Genomic DNA, 25,172 nt, shown 5'->3' with positions numbered 1-25,172 from the left:
GCCTCTGGAGGCTGAAGCTCCCAAATCACACAATGTCACTCTGCTATATTCTATTGGTCAAAGCAAGTTGCAGTGGCAGCAGAAACTCAAGCTGACTGGAAAGGCTGCCAAGAACCTGTGGCTACTTTCATCCACCACACAGTTTCAGCATGTTCATCACCCTGAGGCAAATGCAGTATAACATGCTGTATGTTCTGACCTATATGAAGAGAACCCACTGTAAATTTATCAAACAAGAAATTTGATGATGGGACTTCCCTGGTGGTCCAGTGGTTAAGAATCCACCTGGCAATGCAGGGGAAGTGGGTTCGATTCTTGGTGGGGAACTAAGATCCCACATGCCACAGGGCAACTGACTCTATGCGCCACAGTGAAGATCCTGTGTGCCACAACTCTGACCAGATGCAGCCAAATAAATAAATGAATAGGAAAGAAAATTGATGCTGACTTAGATTTACCTCAGGAGTCAGATACATAGAATAGCTACATGATTGAAAAAAGGAGGGAACACAGGTTGTACGATTTTGATTTCATCATCAATCTTTTAGGAAGTTTTTAAAGAAAAGTGTGCACTGTTACTTCTGTAAATTTAAAATGCAAAAAATCCATTCAGATGAAAATGTAGGTTATCTCCTCTCCCTTACCATATCAATGCTGAATGCTACATGAACATATTATCCATCATTATTTTAAGCCACAGTAAATTAAACATCCCAAATATATACATGTTCTGTTAAAAAAAAAAAAATCAAGAGGACAGACTTGATCACTATCAGCAAGACCGAAATAAGTTCTATTTTAAGGACACAAATATAACCATAACTTGTAAGGTTGTAAGGTATTATGGGTTCCTTGAACCACTGCCCATCCACTCTCAAAGTATTTCCAGACTACCAACCAGTTTTGGCAATAATTAATTTGATAAAAACCAGATATATCCATACAATAAAACACTGTACAACAGAATGAAAATAGTCCTAAAAACTAGTGCTCTCCAAATTCTACTCACTGCAGAATAATCCCAGTTATGTAAACAGCCCAGAAATCAAACATTTTAATATGCATACACATATGGAGGTAGAGTTAATATTAACTATTAACAGTAATTAAGTCTGCAAAAGAAACAAATGAGACTAAGAGGATTAGTAGGAAGACAGCTAGTCAAGATAGATTTTAACTTGTTATGAGTTTGCTGTTGTACCTGCATTATGTGATCTTTAAAAAGTTATTAGAGCGCACAGAAAAAGAAATCAAAGGTGCAGTATTTCAAAATCAATGTAATTAGGATGCTGGTCTCTAAAATTGCCCCTTCTAGTGGTAGAAGCCTGACCACTGGTAAAGTTTCCACAATTTAATCCTTAAGACACTCTTTCAAGCTTTCATAAATTTTATAGTACTGTTATAAGCAAGGAGAAATGTGATATATGAGTTTTAACTGTTCAGTGTAATAGTCTCACTCTTAAGAATCTCATTTAGAGAGCCTGAAAGGGTATCCCCCTCCCCCTTCCACTGTATGAATGGGGGTAAAGTACCAGTTACCACAGGAAACAAGACCCTACATCTATGGGTAAAACGGAAAGGAAGCTCTTATTGATAAAGAATATCAGTTACCATAAAAGATATAATTGACTCAAGCAAGAACCAATAGATGAGAAAATCACTAGGTTTGTTGAAGGATTAAGATAATTTCACTATATCATCCCATGGAATATTAATTACAAAGGGAAATAAATAATGTCAGTGGAGAAATCTGGTAGACGACACATTAACCAAACAATAAAAGTTAACACAACCAATAACAGAATCGTGTGCCTTCTGATGTAATGTACTGATGTAATGTACTGGTACTGACTATTCCTGCCAAGACACATAACCTGAACTGAAGCATGAGAAAATAATTATGATACTATAATTCAAATTAAGAAACATTCTTTAAACAGTTTCAAACTCTTCATGTTGTGAAGCACAAATGCTAAGGAGTTGTTCCAAACCAAAAGAAATGAAGATATGTGACAACCAAATACAACAAGGAATTAGGAGCAGGGAGATATGTAAAGTTATTAAGATATTTGGCACAATCTGAACTTAGAACTATACAGACTACACCAATCTTTAAAGTCATGAATTTAATTATTACAGGATGGTTGTATAAGACAATGGTCTTATCCTTAGGAAGTACAAACAAATATTCAGAGATGAAGAGGTATGCTTTCAACTTATTTTCTGGGCTTCCACCACATAATATACATAATGTGCAGAAAACAAACACTGAGTGGTGGATCCCAAGTAAGGGGTACACAAGATTTCAGGGTACCATTCCCACAACTTCTCTGCAAACTTAAGCATTTCTCAGTTTCTTAACAAAGTCACTTTCTCAAGACTTGCTATTTTCTGCTACCTGAGTGAACTCTCTCCTTGCCTTGTTAATGTATTCAGACAATACTCAGTCTATAAAACAGTATTTATCTATCACCACAATTTTTAAATTACAGTAAAATGACCACTCTATATCAATTGGTTGAAATCAAGGAGAACACACCCACAGAAAAATATCACACATACAACACACCTGTAGCCCTGGGTAATCAACAACTATCTGCCCTTCCAAGGGCCAGATATTGTTTTAGGTACTTGGGTTAAGCAGTGAGAACAAAATCATTCTGACTCTAGTAGCAATTATATCATTTGACACAAAAGCCCACATACTATTTTAACATTAAAAGCTACTATAAAAGACATGCAAGAGAGGCAGGTGGATTATACACCTTAATTATGCCAAATAGAGGAAGTACTTTTATATATTTAAGGATACTTACTTGCTTTGTTATTAGTGTAAAAGGTCTTAATACAAAAATTACATGTCAAGCACTTAATACTAAAATTATATGTCAAATTACATGTTGTCCCCTTCTCCTGCCTTCAGTCTTTCCCAGCATCAGGGTCTTTTCAAATGGGTCAGTTCTTCCCATCATGTGGCCAAAGCATTGGAGTTTCAGCTTCAACATCAGTCCTTCCAATGAATATTCAGGACTGATTTCCTTTAGGATGGACTGGTTTGATCTTGCAGTTCAAGGGACTCTCAAGAGTCTTCTCCAACACCACAGTTCAAAAGCATCAATTCTTCAGTGCTCAGCCTTTTTCCAACTCTCACATCCACACATTACTGGAAAAATCATAGCTTTGACTATATGGATCTTTGTCAGCAAAGTAATGTCTCTGCTTTTTTAATATGCTGTCTAGGTTGGTCACAGGTTTTCTTCCAAGGAGCAAGCATCATTTATTTATTTTTTTTAATTTTCTCTGGAAGCTTTATTCATCAAATGACCAGTCAAAACCCCAAGTTTTATCTTACTCACACACTAGATTTACATTTTTACTTATATTTTGCCACACTCAGAAATGTAATTTTTCATCAGCCCTTCCAAATCCCATCAAGAGATATTGTGGCAGACACTTGGTTCACATTTCAGAGGTTTCATTCCATTCCATTAAGAATTTATCATAAAACTGAATATTATATAACTGTGTATTACATAAGTGAGTATTATATGGTCCTTTCTTAAATTCACAAAAATTTGAGCCTAGGACAAATGTTTTTAGATAAAAGCTAATGTTTAATTACTTATGTCATTATTTCCATTTGGGGATACAAAGATAAAACATTCTAACTATTTGCATTCAGTCATCCTGCCGATGCCAGAGCATGCCTTTTGAATATTCTCTTAAAGGTCCTTTAAAAAATATGTCCATCAAAATTTGATCTCACTTCAGAGTCTAAAATTCTTATAGCTATTTTTTTTAGCCATCTACAACAGTCCTTGCTGCAATTATTATTTTCCATGACAACTTTCAGATTTTCCTCACATAACCATTTTTCTGTGCCCTGAGTGCATTCTGTTTCACTCTGGATGGTGCTTCTGCAAATGACATGGTTCTACATCCTCTTTTCTACTTCTCTGGGATCCAAGGTTATAAAATGTTTTGAAACAATTATTTCAAAGCTATATTCAAAACCTTCTTCAAGGGTCCCTGCTACCATGACAACCTAATTACCCAGTGGCTGCCTTAGGGAGCATTTCGTTTGGTGACTAGGAAGTTTATTTGGGGCTTCTGCAGCTTAGACTGATGACTGCTAAGTTGCTTCAGTCATTTCCAACTCTGTGCGACCCCACAGACGGCAGCCCACCAGGCTTCCCCGTCCCTGGGATTCTCCAGGCAAGAACACCGGAGTGGGTTGCCATTTCCTTCTCCAAGCATCATTTAATTTCATGGCTGTAGTCACAGTCTACAGTGACTTTGGCGCCCAAGAAAATAAAATCTGTCGTGTTTCCATTGTTTCCCCATCTATTTGCCATGAAGTGATGGGACCAGATGCCATGATCTTAAGTTTTTTGAATGCTGAGTTTTAAGCCAGCTTTTTCACTCTCCTCTTTCACCTTCATCAAGAGGCTCTTTAGTTCCTCTTCACTTGCTGCCATTAGGGTGGTGTCATCTGCATATCTGAGGCTGTTGATATTTCTCCCCGCAATCTTAATTCCAGCTTGTGCTTCATCCAGCCCAGCCTTCTGCATATTAAGTTAATAAGCAGGGTGACAATATACAGCCTTGAAGTACTCCTTTCCCAAATTGGAATCCATCTATTGTTTCATGTCCAGTTCTAACTGTTGCTTCTTGACCTGCATACAGGTTTCACAGGATGCAGGTAAGGTGGTCTAGTATTTCCATCTCTTGAAGAATTTTCCACTGTTTGTTGTGACCCACAGAGTCAAAGGCTTTAGCATAATCAATGAAGCAGATGTTTTCCTATGATCCAACAGATGTTGGCAATTTCATATCTGGTTCCTCTGACTTTTCTAAATCCAGCCTGAACATCTGGGAGTTCTTCATTCATATACTGTTGAAGCCTGGCTTGGAGAATTCTGAGCATTATTTTGCTAGCCTGTGAAATGAGTGCAATTGTGTGATAGTCTGAACATTCTTTGGCATTGCCCTTCTTTGGGATTGAAATGAAAACTGACCTTTTCCACTTCTGTGGCCACTGCTGAGTTTTCCAAATTTGCTGGCATATTGAGTGCAGCACTTTAACAGCATCATCTTTTAGGATTTGAAATAGTTCAGCTGGAATTATATTTAACACTCAGGAATTCCCTGGCGGTCCAGTAATTAGGACTCAGCCCTTCCAATGCTGTGGCCCACGTTCAGTCCCTGATCAGGAAACTAAGATTCCCCCAAGCTTGGTGTAGCACAGTCAAAAAAACATTTTAAAAACCCAACAAAAGCATTTAACACTTAAGAGTCACCCTATGGATACAAGTACCATATGACCTCATTTTCAGGATGAAGAAACAGATTTAACCAAGTTAAAAGTATTTGCAAAATTATAGTTGTTAAGGAAGAGAGGCCCACAGTGAACCCAACTCTAACTGCAAGGGCCACAGAGCACTTGATACAGCAAACATCAATAATAATCCTTTAAATAAGCAATTTTGTTTACACTGAAACTTCCCCTGATTACCAAAGATCAGTACATTGTTGTTAGCCTCTTCACCAACCTACCCGTATGGAGCTGAGGTTGAGTACCCTTGGAGGGGGGCCCTCTGCTGTACCGTTAACTCCCCCTGGGCAGAATACAAGGACGGCCAAAGATTAAGTGAAAAACGGATACTTGTAAAAATCATAACAGGGTGAGCCTCTGAGTAGGGAATAGCAAGGGACTGGAAAAACGCACTTATGGTAACACACTTAAAGGTAACAAACAAGTCGCACATCAATAACATTTAAATATCCTTTCCGAATCATGAACTTTTAGGTCACTTACTCCATCAGGACAGAATGCAATCCAGTTGTTCTGATGTTTCTCCAACTTGTTCTCCCTTTTCTCTCAAGTCCACAGAAATATCTAAGAAATACCTAGGTCTTTAACACTGTTTTTCAACGTACAGCACAGTCATTTCCAGTAACATAGGAAGCAGAACCTTATAATATGGCTTATCACTTTCCCTTGGACTTCATTTCCTTCTCAGACTTCCATTAGAGTAAAATTAGAGTCAAAATAGTGCCCTAGCACTCAGTGTAACTCATCTTATTTTCTGTTCAATGCATCTTTTTCCAATGAGTGAATATTTACTGATAGCAGGCTTACTACTGAGAACAGACATGTAGATGATGACTGTTAAGGGACCTGTGATTGGGAAGTATATAATTTCCTATAAATTGTCTTCAGGTTGTTTCTCCCCTTCCTACTACATACCCACTTCCCAGAAAGCAGATATAGGAAGAGAGGCTTTGGACTTCTACCCACAGACTGGTTATCCCCAGAGATTTTCAGTACCTTTCTATTTACCCTGGGTTATCAGAGTGAAAATGTTTTGAGAATTATTAATTTACTTCTAGTTCCAGCCAAACAAATTTGGGCTCCTTAACATTTGATGTACCACAAATAAACAAAGGCATAACATGCTTTTTAAAACTTTATTTCAACATTACTATGCTTACAGAAATACACTCATATGGATTAATAGAATGCAATTTAACTTATCCTACACAATTGGGACCAAAAACCTGGTACATGGTTTGCTTCAAAAAACAAAAACAATAAAAAGGATTTGCAATCTGGTTTTTCATCTATTAAAAATGTATATAAAAGATTCTCCATCAAATGCTGCTAAAGCAAACAGCAGGAACCTTGAGAAATAAACCTTTGGTTTGTCTCTGAAAAATACCACGTATTGCACTGTAAAAGTTTATACAACTGGTACAACAAAACATTGCTGTAATGTTTCAATGCCAGTTCACAAAGTTCAATAACTAATGACGTTGACAAGGGTAGGGAGAGCCTATGTATACATGTGAAAATATAAAAAAGCTATCTGATCTAGTTAATATTACATGCAGATCCCAAATCTATTCAAACCAAGATTCAGATAATCTCTTAAATCTGAATTAACTCTATCAATCCAGTTCATCAGCTGAAGTCAAAAAGAAAACTCTGCACAGTAGCTGTTTTTCTGATTTGTGCAAAAAAGAAAATGAAGTTTCTTCCCCAGCTTTTTAGTCCAGAACTACAGCAAAGTATTTCTTCCATTGTCAACATTCTTGGGGTGAGAGGCAATGAGGTTACTTAGGCTTAAATCTGAATTAGCACTCAGATGCAAGAGTCCCCAAAGTTAAAGACCATGTGACTTTAGAAGTGACTAAAAAATAAAATGGCCTTTCTTGGAAGACTAGAGCAAAACATCCGGCAATAGTTAAAAAGAAGTCTAATTAAAAAAAAAAAAAAAAGAAAGAGTAGCTCTTTATGAATTACACTTCAATTAAAAAAAAAAAAAAAAAAAAGCCTTAATGAAGCAGCTCTGAAAAGAGGAAAAAAACTTAAAATATCCTGAAAAGCAATGTGAATATAGGTTCAGAAGACAAGTAAGAGATATATTTTACAAAGCTACCTAGGATTAGGCTTATAAAGGTATTCTAAGTATTTCAACCTTTAATACTAAACATCAGTTTACAAACAACATGTTTACTTTTTATTCCTTTATCAAAAGGGAAAAGTCTAGCTTCAATCCTATCCAGTGGAAGGGAAACTGAGAAAAAAAAAAAGATTCAAATAGTCCCATGCAAACAGCACATTTTTCAAATGGAAGAACTAGACCAGAAGTTCATATTACTAATACACTTTTCAATGAAACAAATTTTTTAATCAAATGATTTTCAATAAGAACAAATACATGGCACTAAGGTTCAGAACCTAATATAGGCCTGACAAACAAGTCCTTGTTTTCTGGAGGAAAGGCCTCAAGTCCATTCAATTTCCAGTAACAATGTTTTCACAAATCACTTTAATGAGGGGTTTTAATTTCTTTTGTATTTTTGGTTTTGGCATTCTAGTCTTAAAATCTAGATAAGAAAATACGTTCAATTCCCCAGGAGTCAATTTTTTTTCTTTTGAGGTATCAAAGAATCCAAACTGATTCCCAATCTCCAATTTGTACTTAATATGAATATTTCTGTATGTACTGGAAAAGGTAACGTTTTAATATAAAATGCACTAGTGAACATTAAATCTAGTTGTTAGAAAGGTTTAACTAGCTTTATAATTTAAGTTTTAAAACATAAATATCTGCAGCTTGATCTGTTTGACAATGATTGTCGGAGCTGAGAATTCACCTAGAATTCAACATCATTTACAAATCCCTATTATGTACAGAAAACACACAACAGTAATACACAACTTACTCATATCTTGAGAAAATTTTCTGCTTCTTTAAATCTTTGGCCTCCCAGTCAATTCCAAGTTCAAATGTCCTTTGCCTTAAACACCCACTCTCAGAATAACTAGTTTTCCACACACAGTTTAATACTTTTTCCTAATTTTTCATGTTGCATTGCCAAACCCTGAAACCTGCCTCAGAGATCCACCAAACAGAAGAAAACAAACAATATATAAAGTGATTACTTCAGAAAAGAACCTGGGAGGATAAGAAGAATCAAGGTTCCTTACTGGAATCATACTTTATTTTACAAGGAAAAACAAAAAACCTATGTTAGATTCTTTCATATTCTTTGGTGACTGGCCAAAGAACCTACCAGCAAGTTTGGGGCACATACTCTTTTCCATACAAAGTGGTCCTGCAGGAACACCAAAATAGCTATTCATTTGGGGCCTCAGCTGTAGCAAAAGGCTGTCCTGATAATAGCCAGGACACCCACTAGTTGGAGGAGATCCCTGAGAAAGTGTGATTTTTTAATCTGGACCGAACTTCAGTTTTTCACCAGCCTTTTTCACTATATTCACAGGAAGGAGCAGCTGGTCTACCAGCAGTCATACTACCTTTCTCATCCTAGGATTTCTGTATAATTGCTATGGCTTTGGAATCTCACAAACTGATACTCTGTGTAACTTGAAGGAGTAATTATGCCTCCTAGTTCCAGATTTGCAGCTTCCAAATTAAAATTATAGTTCTTTATTCAGCGGAGCAGACATATAAATAAACACCAACCATCTAGGAAAAGAGGTTTCCTATAAGATACAACTTAACACCACACATTGAGGAAGTAGATGTACTAAGACAGGCCAAAAAGTTTACTTATGGTTGGTATTTGAGATAAAAATCCATTCAACATAGATCTAGTGGTTTAGTTACTGCAAAGTTCAAACTGAAAGGTGTGAACTCACTACATCAATTTAAAATAAATAACTTATATGAAATACAGATTCTGGCATAGATGTTAAAATCAAAATCAATGGACTAAACTCCATCTTTCATTTTGCTCACAAATTTGCACAGACTACTATTCTGCAAAAAAGACAACTGCGGCAAGGAAAAAGAAAACTGCCCCTTTTGCAAACAAGACTAAAAAGCATCCCTCCAGAGAGATCAAAATAAACATGCATATATAAAGTATTACAATGCAAATGCTATTTCTAGAAAAAATTTAACTGCATAGGTTAAAAAAAAAACAATGTGCAACATCTTAAGGCATTAAAGCACCAAAACAAAAACAAAAAAACCCACCAAAATCATTGTTTTTATGACAATTAACACATACACAAATAAACATACATTTTTGATCAAAATTCAGGAAGGTAAATACCTGGATTGATAGAACATCCATTGTTGGGAGAATTTCTCTTCAAATTCAATGTCTCTCTTCTTATCGCTAGAACAATTTTAAAGTGCTAACTTTATATAAAGCAGGCAAATTCTTCAAGTCATTTGCTATTTAAGTAAGCCAATTTTTATAGGGCTATAAACGAAGAATAAACTAAAGTGAAACAGGAACACAGACATGAGGAAAAAACTGATTAAGTTATATAGCTGAACAAATTGACAGATTGCTCTAATACGACCTTGGCCACCTTAGTTCAATTAAAAGCAAAAACAGATTAAAAAAAAAAAAAGCTCACAGATTTAGATGTCTGCTACAATAACTCCCTTGGATTTGCTAAAATGTGTACATCAGTAGGTACACGGAGTCCAAGAAAAAGAGTGGGACTTAAAAATCAAGATTGGACAGTAATTAATTTTAAAAACAAAAGGCTGTCTACTACTCCAAATGAATATAAAATGTCAGAGACCTTATACACTAAGAACTGAAGCCTTGACCAGAGTTTCATTACTCCTGCCCTTGAGCTGCCTTTTCAAGGAAGTATACATTAACCAAATGGCGATTGAGGTGTTTGCTGTAATCCTTTTCCTTTCGAAAAGAACGATCACAGAAGATACAAACGAAATCTCCCGCGGCCACTTTGACAGCCAAGGCATCCTTTCCATCTTTCCCACTGGTCTCTTGTGGAACTGGCCGAGCACCGTTCAATCCAGAATCGTCACTGTCCTCTGACGTGTTGTCACTTAGGTCACTTCCATCATGACTGTGGATGCCTTCGTCTTCATCCATTTCCTGAGACTCGTTTACTGCCACGGTGACAGGAGGTGAGGCCACAGCAGTTGTGGACACGGCTTCATGTTTTTCTAGCGGTAGAGCAGAAAGTGGTGGTGAAACTGGTTCTTCAACTGCCGAGTCTCTGCTGGGGAAATTCTCTGCTTTCTTCTCATCAGTGTCCATCTCCATTTCACAGAGCATAGCTTCAGCTTGATGTTTATCCTCTGAAGTTTCACCCTCTGGCATATTCAAGTTTTCTTCAGAGGATGAAGTGTTGGCAGATTCCTTGATAACAGCAGCAACACCAGCCAGACTCTTACCTGCCTCTTCTGCTTCCACTTTTTGAAGAGGGGCTTCTTCATTTCCTTCGCCTGCAGGGAACAAATTTTGGTCTTTCGATTCTTCCCCCTTTAAGCTTTCCTTTGGCAGGGGTGGTGATGGTGGGAAGAGATCCTGTGCACTGGCACTTTCTTTTAGAAGCTGCTTGTCTTTAACAGGCACTAAGCCAACCTCAATAAGGACTTGCTCCTTCCGTGCCATTTCACTCAGCATGCTGGACTTTTCCTTTCTATTATCTTTGCGAGGAGACCTTCTGGGGATCGGCTCCATGGGAGGAGGAGGCTCTGTCTCAACAGGCCCCTTCTGAACAACCTCGATCTCAGCATCCCCCACAGGGGGAGGCGGGGGAGGAGGCTCTACCTGAACAGATCCCACCTGAGCAGGCTCTGGGGGAGGAGGAGGAAGAGGAGGAGAAGGCTCCATCTCAACAGGGGTCACCTGAACAGGCTCCATGGGAGGAGATGGCTCCATGGGAGGAGATGGCTCCATGGGAACAGGCCCCTTCTGGACAACCTCGACCTCACCACACCCCACGGGAGGGGGAGGGGGAGGAGAAGGAGGCGGCAGCGGCTCCGTCTGAACACACCCCACCTGAGCAGACTCCATCTGAGTGGGCCGCCTCTGAGCAGGCTGGCTGCTTTTCTTACATGATTTACTTCTCACAGTTTTCTTCTTTGTACTGTTTTTCACGCAAATGTTTTGCTTTTTATTCTCCTCTACTTTGCTGTCACCCTTTGGCACTTCCTGGCTATTTTTGGATTTGCTTTCTGCCTTCCTTTTCTTTTTTGTCACAGGTTCCTCATCATTAACAGGCTCTTGTAAGGGAAGGGCTTCAGCTTCCACCTTCCTTTTGCTTTTCTTGCTTTTGCAGCTTTTTTCTGAACAGTTTCCCGGGGACACATCCACTTCTTTACCTTCCATGGCCGATTTGCGCGTTCTGGTGGTCACTTGGCTTGAGGCATTACTACAAGGCTTTTTCTCTTTTGAAACATTATCTTTCTTCTCCGCTTTTACAGACCTCTCATTTTTCTTCCCAGTCACATCCCCTTTTCCTTTTGTCTGCTCTGTTTCTGTTTTCTCACTGGTGAGTTTGTTATCAGGCAAGTCAGCCTCTCGCTTCTTGGTTTTCTTTAGTTTCACCTTTGAGACATCCATGGTTTTATTAGGACAAGTAGGATGCTTAGATTTGAAATGATACTGCAGATTACACTTCTTGGAAGCTGCGTAGTCACATACAGGGCAGTTGAACTGCCGTGGATTAACATGTAGCTCCACATGTTTTTTGAAGTTACTTCTGTCTGCTGTTTTATAGTCACAGTGTGGGCAGTTAAGAGGTTTAGGCCCATTGTGAACCTGTCTTGCGTGGCGGGTTACTTCATGTTGATTAGAGGCCACATAACTGCACTGGTCACACTTAAATGGCTTCTCACCTGAAGGTAGACAAGAGATGTTACAGAAGGCACACATTAAGAAATGAATTCAAGGTTTATTCAAATATGCTCACCAAGAAGTGGGGATATAGATATAGATATAGATAAATAAAATAAAACCACCAAAACTATTTCATAAAGACTTTATCATGCAATTTATATTTACCATATTTATTTGTATATCTTTCGTATTTATTTGTATATCTTTCCTCTATCCCTTGACTTCTGATTCTCATCCTAAGCAAAGGAATAATTATCTTAATCATCTTCTAAAAAGTTCATCAGGTTAGCTCAAACACTCTTAAAGAACACAGGTACATCAAGAAATATACAATTACTAAAAAAGTGACTTAGGCTCTTGATGCTAATTCTTGGGCAAAGGCACTCAAAAAGGTAACATATTAACGTTTTTATGTAGTTCAAACAAATGTATAAAGGAGCAGAACATAAAATTCCCGTACATTTAAGATAAACCTTGAGACTTCAGAAGTAATACTTCATACTCTAGGCCACACTCCCCGACCTTTATGTGAAAGCTTTACAACAATGCTTTGACCCTTTGTCCATCATAGCAGAGTTGAATCAGATTTCACTCAGCAAATTTTTCCACTGCCAGAGCTGCTATTCTACAGCAAAGTATAAAAAGTCAGAAATCCTTTCTAGATTTTCTCCCACTTTCTTCTAACGAATAAGCAAAGAAACCAGGGGTATACAAATAGATATGGCATATAAAATAAGCACAAGTTATAATCACAGGCACATACAAGACCAGAAGCCCTCCCACTCCCAAATTAAAGGCATAAGATTTAACTCATTCTACCTGAATACATACCCATCTAGATCACACTCTAGCAAATATTACCAAACGGTATCCATACCCCACTGGTCCAATGGAATGCATAGCAGAAAAATGGAAATTGACATTTATGAAAATTCATCTCTCAACATTCTCAAATTCACGTAAAATCTTATTAAATTTTTTCGTAAAGCAAAACTACTCAGACATTAAGTAAAACCATAGATAGTAAGCTTTACAGATTAGAAGATATCTGATTACAGAATACTTGACCACAAAAACAAAAACTTATCCAAGTATGTCAAACTATAAGCTCTTTTCCACATTAGTCCAGTAACAGATTCATAAAGGGAGGTTTCTAACAACAGGCTACATTACTCTCCACTTGGCCCTTTCTTGTCCTTTCCATTGAATGACTTCAATGGAGACAAACATCTACTTAATATATAAAGAAACAGAATGGCAGAAACAAGATATGTGACATAACGGTTAAGAACTTGTTCTACAGTAAGAATACCTACAGGGATCAAGTACGGGCTCTGCAACTTACTGTGAGGTCTTAAGCAAGGTACTGAAAACTCTCTAAGGCTCTATTTCCTCATCTTAACTAAACTATTCTTATGTTTTAAGCTATAAATAATCTAATCCATATAAAGCACTTAGTGTAGAACATATGGCCAAACAGTCAATACATATTACCTGTAATTTATGACTTTTGGAATGAACTGGTATATTATAGAACACAAAGGAAGATTTCAGGTGCTTATCCTGCCTTACTATATAAACCTTACCTTTGAGTAAACAAAGAGCTGATGAATGAAGCTGATCTCGTTAGGAAAATATTTGTGCTCTTAAAAGAATTATAAAGAAAATGTCACCACTTTTAAGCCCTAATGAATCAGAGCATTTTCATAGCCAGCATCAAGCAAGATGCAAGCATCCACCTGTGAAATGATGAAGAAATGGAGTTCCTAGTACTCTGTTCCAATGGCATCATTTATTTGCTTCATTCACCCCACCCCTATTTTTGCTTTATTGCCATTAAATCTGTTGCACTGGAAGATCAATTCATCAAGTTGACTAGTTTACTAATACCTAGCTGAATGAAAATTATTTTGCCCTGTACCAACAGTTTTAACTTAATTTCCTTTTCCAGTTCTAGTAAAAATTTCTACCTGTTTTTCATCTTTATAAATGTGCCAGGTGTCTGTTTTATTCTTCCCAAATTAATTTATAAATGTAAGGCAAATTCAAGAGAGTTTTACAAGCTTATACACATTCTTATCAAGTAGAGCCCAGATAGAATAACAAGGGACCTTTTAACTCAAGAGTAATAGGGGTGTACTACTCAGCAATAAACACAACATTCTGATAACGCAGCATGGAATGACTCTCAAAAACATTTTACAGAAGGATGTTAAATCTTTAATAGAAATCAGAGTATCACTTGATGGAAGAATATGGGAGTACTGACTAGAAAGGGTAAGGAGGGAACTTTTCTAAGGGTAGTAGAAACATTTCATGTCTACACCAAAATGGCGGTCAAACAAGAGAAAGCATACATAAAATCACTGACCTATATGCCTAACACGTATGCATTTTTGTGTGGGTAAATTAAACCTTAATAAAATATGTTTAAAAAGTTATTCTAGGGCTTCCCTGGTGGTCCAGTGGTTAAGAATCTGTCTTGCAACACACAAAGGACACCAGTTTGATCCCCAGTCTGGGATGATCCCACATGCCGCAGAGCTACTCAGCTCATGTGCCACAATTACTGAAGTCCATGCACCACAACAAAGAGTAGCCCCTGCTCGCTGCAACTAGAGAAAGCCCAAGTGCAGCAACAAAGACCCACTGCAGCCAAAACATAAATAAATAAAAATAACAAAAAATAAAAAAAAATTATTCTAAACTTCACAAAAAGACTCTCAAACCATAATGTTTCAAATGACCCAGCTATTAAAAATAGTGCCTTCAGGGAATTCACTGGTGGCCCAGTGGTTAGGACCTCAGGTATCCACTGCAGTGGGCACAGGTTTGATCCCTGGTTGGAGAACTAAGATCCTGAAAGCCACTTGGCCAAGAGAGAAAAAAAAAACAAAAAAAAACAGTGCCTCCATAATAATCACCAAGTACTCAGTGGAAGGAAAATAGTTTTTGCTGAAAAAATTATTTTTCCATCTTAAAAATAAGTAGTCCATGATAGAATTCAGTAAGATGTTAATTCCCTTTAACAAACATTCACTGTGCTCATAATTGGAAAATATTCAAAATGAATCCCTATGCTAGCAGGATGGAAGCACTATCCAGTATGATACCTACAAAAATATTACAAAGGGACATGCAAATCGGATGCATTCCCTCCAGTTCTAAATATTTCATCCAAGATGAAATGGTAACATATCTACTGAGAATTAGAAAAGGAAGAGTTGTGGATCATATCAGGACCTCCCAAGGGTCAGTGTGGCAAAAATGAAATAATTATCCATTCAAGACCACCTACGCAAATACTTTTTAACTTTGCCATCTCCATACCTTCACAATAGGGGCCAGTTCTGGACAGTGATCATGGTCATTTCAGTTCTAGAGTGGACAATTCTCCCAGGTGTTACAGTCCTATATTTATTATAAGTGAATAAATTGGAATCATGGATTATCAATCACTCTTTAAAGTTTGGCTTTTGTAAATCAATCTTTGGAAGCCTTAACAATTCTCAAGAGAACAAAACCAAATGTCAGGAACTAAACAACTAACAAGGAATCCCTGGAACCCAGCAACCACACACTGAATTTATATTAAAAAATATATAAATACCAAATTACATTAAAAATAAATCATAAGAAATGACCCAGTTCCAGGTATAGAACAACTTCTTAATAATGGTAGTTTACTAAAAATGATAGAAAAGTTCCCATTTTTTACCAACCTGAATGAGTACGCATATGCCTGGTTAAATGAGTCTTCTGAGAACTTGAGTAAGGACAAAGTTCACATTTATATGGACGTTCACCTACAAAAATACAGTGATTAATGTTCAAATGATAAAATAAGGCAATTACAATTCTCACTAACAATACGTACATTATTTAATACTGAGTTTTGGGGGGGGGGGTTTTGGCTGCTCAGTTCCACATGTGAGACCTTAGTTCCCAGATCAAGGATCGAACCCATGCCCTTTGCCCTAGGAGCATGGAGTTAACCACTGGACCACCAGGGAAGTCCCAGTTATACTCATAAAGCCACAGGGACTGACAGCAACTGAAGATAAGAGAACAATGATTCTTAAGGAATTTAAGACTTAAGGAATTTAAGTCTCAAAGGCAGAAAATTTGTGTTTTTTGCACATGGGTTGTTGACCACAAAAGATACTAAAAAAATCTTGACATCTGTCTATTTTTTTGGCCACAAGATAACAATTAGGACCTCAGGCAAGCTTGCTTATCTATAAAAGTAACAGTACCTCCACTTTCTAGAATTGTGAGAATTTAAATTAAGATAATACATGGATAGCCTTCAGCCCTGTGCCTGACACATAGAGCCTTCAATAAATATGTTATTCTTCTGTCTATATTATGCATTACAGCAACAGATGTACCTAATATCAAGGGACAAGGAGGGACTTTCCTGGCAGTCAACTGATTAAGACTCCATATTTCCCCTGCAGGGGGCACAGGTTCAATCCCTGGTAGGGGAACTAAAGATCCCACATGTCACGTGGCTTGGCCAAAAACAAAAAACAACAAAAAAACCCATGGAACGAGGAAAGGAAAAGACAAAGTGAAACAAAGAAAGAAAGAATGTGGTGATAAGTGTGAAATGTGTTCCTAGTAACTATCCAGCTATTATTAGCTGGTACCTGTAGATTAGACAAAAATAGCTCATGGCAACAGGATGCCTACTTTAGCCTGGAAGAATTCTGAGATAACTTAAAAAATGTTGAAATGTATTTCTGTAAAAAGATACATAATTGCCAACAAGCACATGAAAAGATGCACAATATCATTAGTCAACAGAAATGTAAATCAAAACCACAGTGAGATGATTTCACACCCACCAGGATGGCTATAATCAAAATAACAGATGTTAACATTTACTTGTTAGGTTCTGGAGAATTTACAACCCTAATACAGTGCTGGTGGGACTGTAAAATAGTGCAGCCATTTTGGAAAACAGCTTGTCAGTCCCTCAAATGATTAAACATAATTACTATATGGCTAAGCAATTCCACTCCTAGGTGTATGTTTACCTAAGAAAAATAAAAACATATGTCTACACAAAACCTTGCATAAGGATGGCAATAGCGGCATTACTCACAATAGCCAAAAAGTGGAAATAATCCAAAAATCCATTAACTAATAGAAAAACAAAGTGTTGCTTACCCATTTTAGAGTAATATTTGGCAACAAAAGGAAAACAAGTACTGTAAGCTTGATGTGGCTGAACCTTGAAAACATAAATGAAAGAAGGTAGCCACTGGGGGCCACGTATCACCTGATTCCATTGATATGAAGTGTTCTGAACAGTTCAATTCACAGTGAATTGTATGGTATATCAATTGTGTATCAGTCAAGTTGTTACGAAAAAAAGCTAAGAAAAATTTAATACCCTGAAGATTAACATATAGGATCAACTACAGATACTTTACTTTTAAATTGTTCGTAACAAAATAGATTGCATCTATCTGTGCCACTCACCAAAACAAGCATAAATACTCTAGAAGCACTATTAATTTTTCACTCACACGTATAGGCAAAAATGTCATCTTTCAAAGTAGAATTTGTGAACTGGTTAAGATAGCAAAACCACAAAATGAAAAATCTACTGAAGACTCAAATGAAAATCCTCAGCCCCCTACCATAATAATTATCTATAAAAAAGATATAGAACTTTGAATCTTAGCTGTATGTGACCCTGGGTACAATACTTTAGGCTTTCAATGAACACTTACCTGTTTTCCTTAGCATATTTTTCTGACGATTACCCCACTCCAGTACTCTTGCCTGGAAAATCCCATGGGCGGAGGAGCCTGATAGGCTGCAGTCCATGGGGTCGCTAAGAGTCAGACATGACTGAGCGACTTCACTTTCCCTTTTCACTTTCATGCACTGGAGAAGGAAATGGCAGCTCACTCCAGTATTCTTGCCTGGAGAATCCCAGGGACGGGGGAGCCTGGTGGGCTGCCGTCTATGGGGTCGCACAGAGTCGGACACAACTGAAGCGACTTAGCAGCAGCAGCAGCAGAGTAGAAGAAAGCACCTAACCCTGAGCACTCAATAAAGAAACATACCAGACTTGGTAAGTGAACCTGAAAAGTTGGCTACCTAAGTGAGAGATAAGAAATAATGGATTCCTGCTGATGATCATTTATCTCTGCTCTTCAGCACTCGATGAATTAATTTTTCCATAAATACAATTTTTAGAACCATGCCTTTTATACCACTGATACTCTCAAATTTTAAATAATCAAAATAATAACCTTCTATTTATGCACCAACAAACTGCTTACAAAAAAAATTTTTTTTAAACCACAAATAAGGTAATACAAGCAATGAGGGAGCTTTTAAAAAGTATTATCAAATAAGTTTAACACTAAATGTGAAATGAGATACATACAACCAGAGTTAGCTGTGTAAGTCATAACCTTAATTGTGGAAATATCAACTTTAAATTAATGTAGAAAAAATATTAAGTAATGATGAAATATATAAAAACAGCCATTAAAATTAGTTGCCTAGATTGTAATTAAATGAAAATAAACCACCATAAGAAAAAAAGAAGAAATGGCAAAAAGTAGAGATCCTATGTTTTATTTTTTGTTAAAGTATACATAAGAAATTGGAAATATATACCAAACTGAAATTTTTCCAGTTCTTTACATTTTCCTTAACTCTGAAAATCTCTTAAATCAACTAATTTAAATTTTTTGTTCAAACATTTTAAGAGTTTGGGGAAAATCTTTAAATTGTTCAGTGACTCATCAATTTTGAAAGTATCAAAAATATAACTGACACCCCAAAAAAATTTAATAAGATAAAGACACTAGTATTATTTTTTATGATGACTTGCATGGTGGTTTTAAGTATATACATTTGTAAAAATTCATCATTGTCAATAATACCTCAATTTTTAAAAATTCATAAACATGTACATGTAAAAGTCATGTACTTCATCGTATATCACACTGATTACCTAAAAGCTCTACAGATTATGGCCCATTCTATGATAAATTAGGCCCCAGTTTTCACAGGACTGTTAAAGGAACATGAAGTACTTATGGCTAAAGTGTATATGGTATCTGGGATTTGTTTTATGATACTGCAAGTGAGGTTAGTTTAGTCTAACCTTAGTCTAACAGTTTGTTTAATTAAAACTCTTAAGTGATTAATGGTGTAGGATTCTCCAGTTACTCTCATTTCCTATGCCATGTAATTTTGAAACTTTTTTACTTTTGAGATAAAATGGTTGCAAAGCCTAGAGACAATCACAGATTATAACAAATTCCAAAGAGATTTCAAATTCTTTTATATAACTAGATTTTAAGCTTTAAATTACACAGAAGCCATCTGTTGGAGTTTAGAAATCTTGCTACACGTGTGTTTCTTGTAATGGAATTTCATCTGCAAGTCTTCTTGTTTACGTCTACCACTTCAACATCAATTCCTCTCCTCACTAGGACTCACTTTAGGGTTCAGTGCTGCAGAGTGACAACCACTGCAAATGGGATCTGATGCAAACAGCATTCCACAGCCCTTCTCACTACTGATGTGAGAAGCAGAGTACTAGGTTACCCTATCCTTATTATTCAGACCAGCAATCGGTCCTCAAAGGTACCAGTTCTTACCAGGAAAATGTACTGCAACTATCAATATTATAAACATTGCTTTCAAAAAATAAGACCCGTTAATTACAAAGATTTGAAAGTCAATTTACAAGTGAATAAATAAGGGGTATTGGTCGGAGAAGGCAATGGCACCCCACTCCAGTACTCTTGCCTGGAAAATCCCATGGACGGAGGAGCCTGGTAGGCTGCAGTCCATGGGGTCGTGAAGAGTCGGACACGACTGAGCGACTTCACTTTGACTTTTCACTTTCCTGCATTGGAGAAGGAAATGGCAACCCACTCCAGTGTTCTTGCCTGGAGAATCCCAGGGATGGGGGAGCCTGGTGGCTGCCGTCTATGGGGTCACACAGAGTCAGACACGACTGAAGTGACTTAGCAGCAGCAGCAGCAAGGGGTATTGGGGAAAATGGGGAGCAACCACTGAGAGGTGCTTCCTTTTGGGGTGAAGATGTTCTAAAATTGACTGTGGTACGGGCTGCACAATTCTGCAAACATACTAAAGCCAATGCATTCTAACATTAAATGGATGAACTGTGTGGAAGTGGAGTATATCTCAATAAAGCTGTTATTTTAAAACATGAATTGTCAAATGTGATAAAATATTAACAACCAATAACTGTTGGGTATAGGTGATTCGTACCTGTGGGTACCCATTTTTACTTTTTACTTTTGAGATGTAATTTACTTCCGAGATGAGATTTACCCATCTTTAATTCTCTTTACTTCTGAGATGTTTGAAATTCTTCACATCTTTAAGACTGTTTCATTTTGGGGGGTACAGTACACTTAATAAGTGAGAAAGGTACTCTTACCTGTATGAGTTCGAACATGCTGAACATAATTGTTTTTTCTGTCTGAAAAATAGTTGCATTTTCCACATGTGTAAACTTTCCTTGGAAAATGGTTTCTCAGGTGTTTCCTCCAGTGATATTCACTCACTGTGGTGTACGTGCATATGATACACTTGTAGACTCGCTCATTGTCCCCGGCTCGGGTGTGATGTTTCAGGTGAGCAGTATAGTGATCATAGCGATTGGTATTGTAGCCACAGCGGTCACAGCGGATGGGGCCCTTGGAGAAATCGCCCTCTTCCCCAGTAGAAGAGCCGGATTCCCTGGCTTTTGCTTGCTTCTCGGCACTTTCCTCCACAAAAAATTTCTTGGCGCTGTGAACTCGGATGTGATGCACAAACTGCTCTTCAGATTCTGCTTCATACTGGCATGGTTTACAGCGGAAGGGTTTGGTCTTCAAGTTCTTGCACTTGTCCTCTGCTACGGGTGTTTCCTGAGGAACGTCTTTATTTGAGCTGTACGTTTCTGAGGCAGCTGCTACCTCAAACACAGGCCGTGGCTGCACAACACTGAGTTCCAAACTTTCCAGTTCCATGTTCTCCAGCCCACTGGGTTCGCCTTTCACCTCAGGAGACTCCTCAAGTCCTTCTCCATCACTATCTGAGAAGTTGCTATCCCCAACAGGCATCAATTCTGCCATCTGCCTTTCTTCGCCAACCAGGTAATCACAGCAGCCGCCATTTACTTCCCCAGTTAAGGCCACGTTTGCCAACATGATGAGCTGAGGCGCAGCCAGTTCAGCTCGAGAGAGATCAGGCAAGTCATACATGTCGTTTGGCAAGGCCATGCCCATGGTGCCACTGCCGGTGAACAGCCCTCCTCCTCCGGAAGACTGCCCCATTACCTGGGTGGCCATATCTGTGCTCTGCATTCAAAACAAAACAAAACAAAACACACAAAAGCACCAGTTTAAGCACAACGTTTACCAGTCTAAAACAAAATATCACTGTAGTTCTTTGTAACTTAAAACAATACATTTTCCCACATCATCTTTAAACTCAATCAGCTTCATTAACTACTGAAAGTCAGTCTTTAAAATCATTTTGTAAGTCTAAACCCTCTTTACTGCAGTCATCAAAAAATTTTCTGTAACCCCTACAAGAAATTCTATCAAGTGTTTGACACAACTCATCCATCAACCAAATCTACCAACGGTGTGCCTTCCCTTAAGCACTTTTACTGTTTCTGGTGGAAAAATGTAAGTAACCTTCATTTTCAGTGCTAATTAAAATTAAATTGACCTTTGTACAAATGGGTTAGAGGCACCAACCCCCAGTGAGGTTAAAAATCTCATCTTTTTGGCTCCACAAAAACCAAGAGTACCAATAATCTACTGTTAACCAGAAGCCTTAAGGATAAGTCAGTAAACATGTATTTTGCATGTCACATGCATTTTTATAATAGATACATGAAAAAGTTAAGAAAATCATAAGGGCTACATTTCCAGTACTGTATTTATAAATACAGTCAGTTTACATTCCCTGTATACAAGATGAATTACACCTGTAATACTTTTACCAATACTGTATGATACAAAATACTGCAGATATTATACATATTACTAACACTAGTCATCAAAATAGAAAAGATATTGTGAAAAAGAAATTCATACTCATTTACAGTTATAACAAAGCACTGATAACATTGAAGCAACGATATGACTGCTTTACTGAAATCTACTGCGATCGATAGGACTGCTTCGCAGTCGCCAAGCCGATATGCAAATAAATGAGTCATAAAAATTTTTATGGCATATAGTGTAAGGTATTTTCATAACATAGTATTTGAAATAGTTTTTTTTTTTAACTGCATATATGTATGATGGGCTGATATGCTGTTTCTCAAAAAGCATATAGTAATGTAATTATTATATATTTTTTTAATTTATTTTTCTATGAAGACCTACAAGACCTTCTAGAACTAACACACAAAAAAGATGTCCTTTTCATTATAGGGGACTGGAATACAAAAGTTACAAGTCAAGAGATACCTGGAGTAACAGGTAAATTTGGCCTTGGTGTATAAAACGAAGCAGGTCAAAGGCTAACAGAGTTTTGCCAAGAGAACACACTGGTCATAGCAAACACCCTCTTCCAACAACACAATAGAAGAATCTACACATGGACATCATTAGATGGCCAACACCAAAATCAGACTGATTATATTCTTTGCAACCAAAGATGGAGAAGCTTTATACAGTCAGCAAAAACAAGACTGGGAGCTGACTATGGCTTAGATCATGAACTCCTTATTGCCAAATTCAGACTGAAATTGAAGAAAGTAGGGAAAACCACTAGACCATTCAGGTATGACCTAAATCAAATCCCTTATGATTATACAGTGGAAGTGAAAAATAGACTCAAGGGATTAGATCTTATACACAGAGTGCCTGAAGAACTATGGACAGAGGTTCCTAACATTGTACAGGAAGCAGTGATCAAGACTATCCCTAAGAAAAGGAAATGCAAAAAGGCAAAAATGGTTGTCTGAGGAGGCCTTACAAATAGCTGAGGAAAGAAAAGATGCCAAAGGCAAAGGAGAAAAGGAAACATATCCATCTGAATGCAGAGTTCCAAAGACAGCAAGGAGAGATAAGAAAGCCTTCTTCAGTGATCAGTGCAAAGAAATAGAGGAAAACAATAGAATGGGAGGATCTAGAGATCTCTTCAAGAAAATTAGATACCAAGGGAACATTTCAAGCAAAGATGGGCACAATAAAGGACAGAAATGGTATGGACCTAACACAAGCAGAAGATATTAAGAGGTGGCAAGAATAAACAGAAGAACTATACAAAAAAGATCTTCATGACCCAGATAATAACGATGATGTGATCACTCACCTTGAGTGAATCCTGGAGTGCGAAGTCAAGCAGGCCTTATTAGGAAGCATCACTACCAACAAAGCTAGTGGTGATGGAATTCCAGTTGAGCTATTTCAAATCCTAAAAGATGATGCTCTGAAAGTGCTGCACTCAATATGCCAGCAAATTTAGAAAACTCAGCAGTGGCCACAGGACTGGAAAAGGTCAGTTTTCATTCCAATCCAAAAGAAAGGCAATACCAAAGACTGCTCAAACCACTGCACAATTGCACTCATCTCACACACTAGCAAAGTAATGTTCAAAATTCTCCAAGCCAGGCTTCAACAGTACATGAACCGTGAACTTCCAGATGTTCAAGCTGGATTTCGAAAAGGCAGAGGAACCAGAGATCAAATTGCCAACATCCGCTGGATCATCGAAAAAGCAAAGTTCCAGAAAAACATCTACTTCTGCTTTACTGACTATGCCAAAGCCTTTGATTGTGTGGATCACAACAAATTGTGGAAAATTCTGAAAGAGATGGGAATACCAGACCACCTGAGAAATCTGTATGCAGGTCAGGAAGCAACAGTCGGAACTGGACATGGAACAACAGATTGGTTCCAAATAGGGAAAGGAACACATCAAGGCTGTATAATGTCACCCTGCTTATTTAACTTACATGCAGAGTACATCATGAGAAATGCCAGGCTGGATGAACCACAAGCTGGAATCAAGATTGCCGGGAGAAATATCAATAACCTCAGATATGCAGATGACACCACCCTTATGGCACAAAGTGAAGAACTGAAGAGCCTCTTGATGAAAGTGAGACAGGAGAGTGAAAAAATTGGCTTAAAGCTCAACATTCAGAAAACTAAGATCATGGCATCTGGCCCCATCACTTCATGGCAAATAGATGGGGAAACAATGACAGACTTTATTTTTGGGGGCTCCAAAATCACTGCAGATGGTGACTGCAGTCATGAAATTAAAAGACGCTTACTCCTTGGAAGAAAAGCTATAACCAACCTAGATAGCGTATTAAAAAGCAGAGACATTACTTTGCCAACAAAGGTCCCTCTAGTCAAGGCTATGGTTTTTCCAGTGATCATGTATGGATGTGAGAGCTGGACTATAAAGAAAGCTAAGTGTCGAAGAATTGATGCTTTTGAACTGTGGTGTTGGAGAAGACTCTTGAGAGTCCCTTGGATTGCAAGGAGATCTAACCAGTCAATCCTAAAGGAAATCAGTCCTGAATATTCATTGGAAAGACTGACACTGAAGCTGAAACTCCAATCCTTTGGCCACCTGATGTGAAGAACTGACTCACTGGAAAAGACCCTGAGGCTGGGAAGGATTGAAAGCAGTAGGAGAAGGGGACGATACAGGATGAGACGGTCGGATGGCATCACCGATTCTATGGATATGGGTTTGAGTAAGCTCTGGGAGTTGGTGATGGACAGGGAAGCCTGGCATGCTACAGTCCATGGGGTCACAAAGAGTTGCACATGACTGAGCGACTGAACTGGACTGAAAATTTATTTTCGGCTGTACTGAGTCTTCGTTGCAGCGTGTTGGCTTTCTCTAGTTTCGACAAGCAGAGGCTGCTCTGTAGTTGCAGTGGCTTCTCTTGTTGCAGTGCTGGGGCTCTAGAGCCCAGGCTTTAGTAGTTCCAGCCCATAGGCTTAATTGCTGCTCGACATGTGGGTAGGATCCTCCCAGACCAGGGA

The 25,172-nt window shown here is 37.9% G+C and overlaps 1 protein-coding gene across 3 annotated transcripts in view; it reads right to left on the bottom strand.

Annotated features, from left to right (window-relative positions):
* Positions 1-6,460: 6,460 nt before the first annotated feature.
* Positions 6,461-25,172, bottom strand: part of LOC109560500 (RE1-silencing transcription factor-like) — a 148,396-nt gene continuing 129,684 nt past the window's right edge. For all 3 annotated transcript variants that reach the window (XM_070791491.1, XM_019962812.2, XM_019962811.2), the window contains exons 2-4: positions 20,600-21,503; positions 15,873-15,956; positions 6,461-12,149 (exon numbers count right to left, since the gene is read on the bottom strand). In XM_070791491.1, coding sequence (XP_070647592.1) covers positions 10,114-12,149; positions 15,873-15,956; positions 20,600-21,494 — 3,015 coding nt within the window. In that variant the 5' untranslated portion in view covers positions 21,495-21,503 and the 3' untranslated portion in view covers positions 6,461-10,113. The remainder of the gene's footprint in view (positions 12,150-15,872; positions 15,957-20,599; positions 21,504-25,172) is intronic.

The sequence above is a fragment of the Bos indicus genome, chromosome 6 (genome assembly GCF_029378745.1).
Source record: "Bos indicus isolate NIAB-ARS_2022 breed Sahiwal x Tharparkar chromosome 6, NIAB-ARS_B.indTharparkar_mat_pri_1.0, whole genome shotgun sequence".
Classification (NCBI taxonomy): Eukaryota; Metazoa; Chordata; class Mammalia; order Artiodactyla; family Bovidae; genus Bos; species Bos indicus.
The sequence above is the reverse complement of the archived record's forward strand: the minus strand, read 5'-3'. Positions and strand labels throughout refer to the sequence as shown.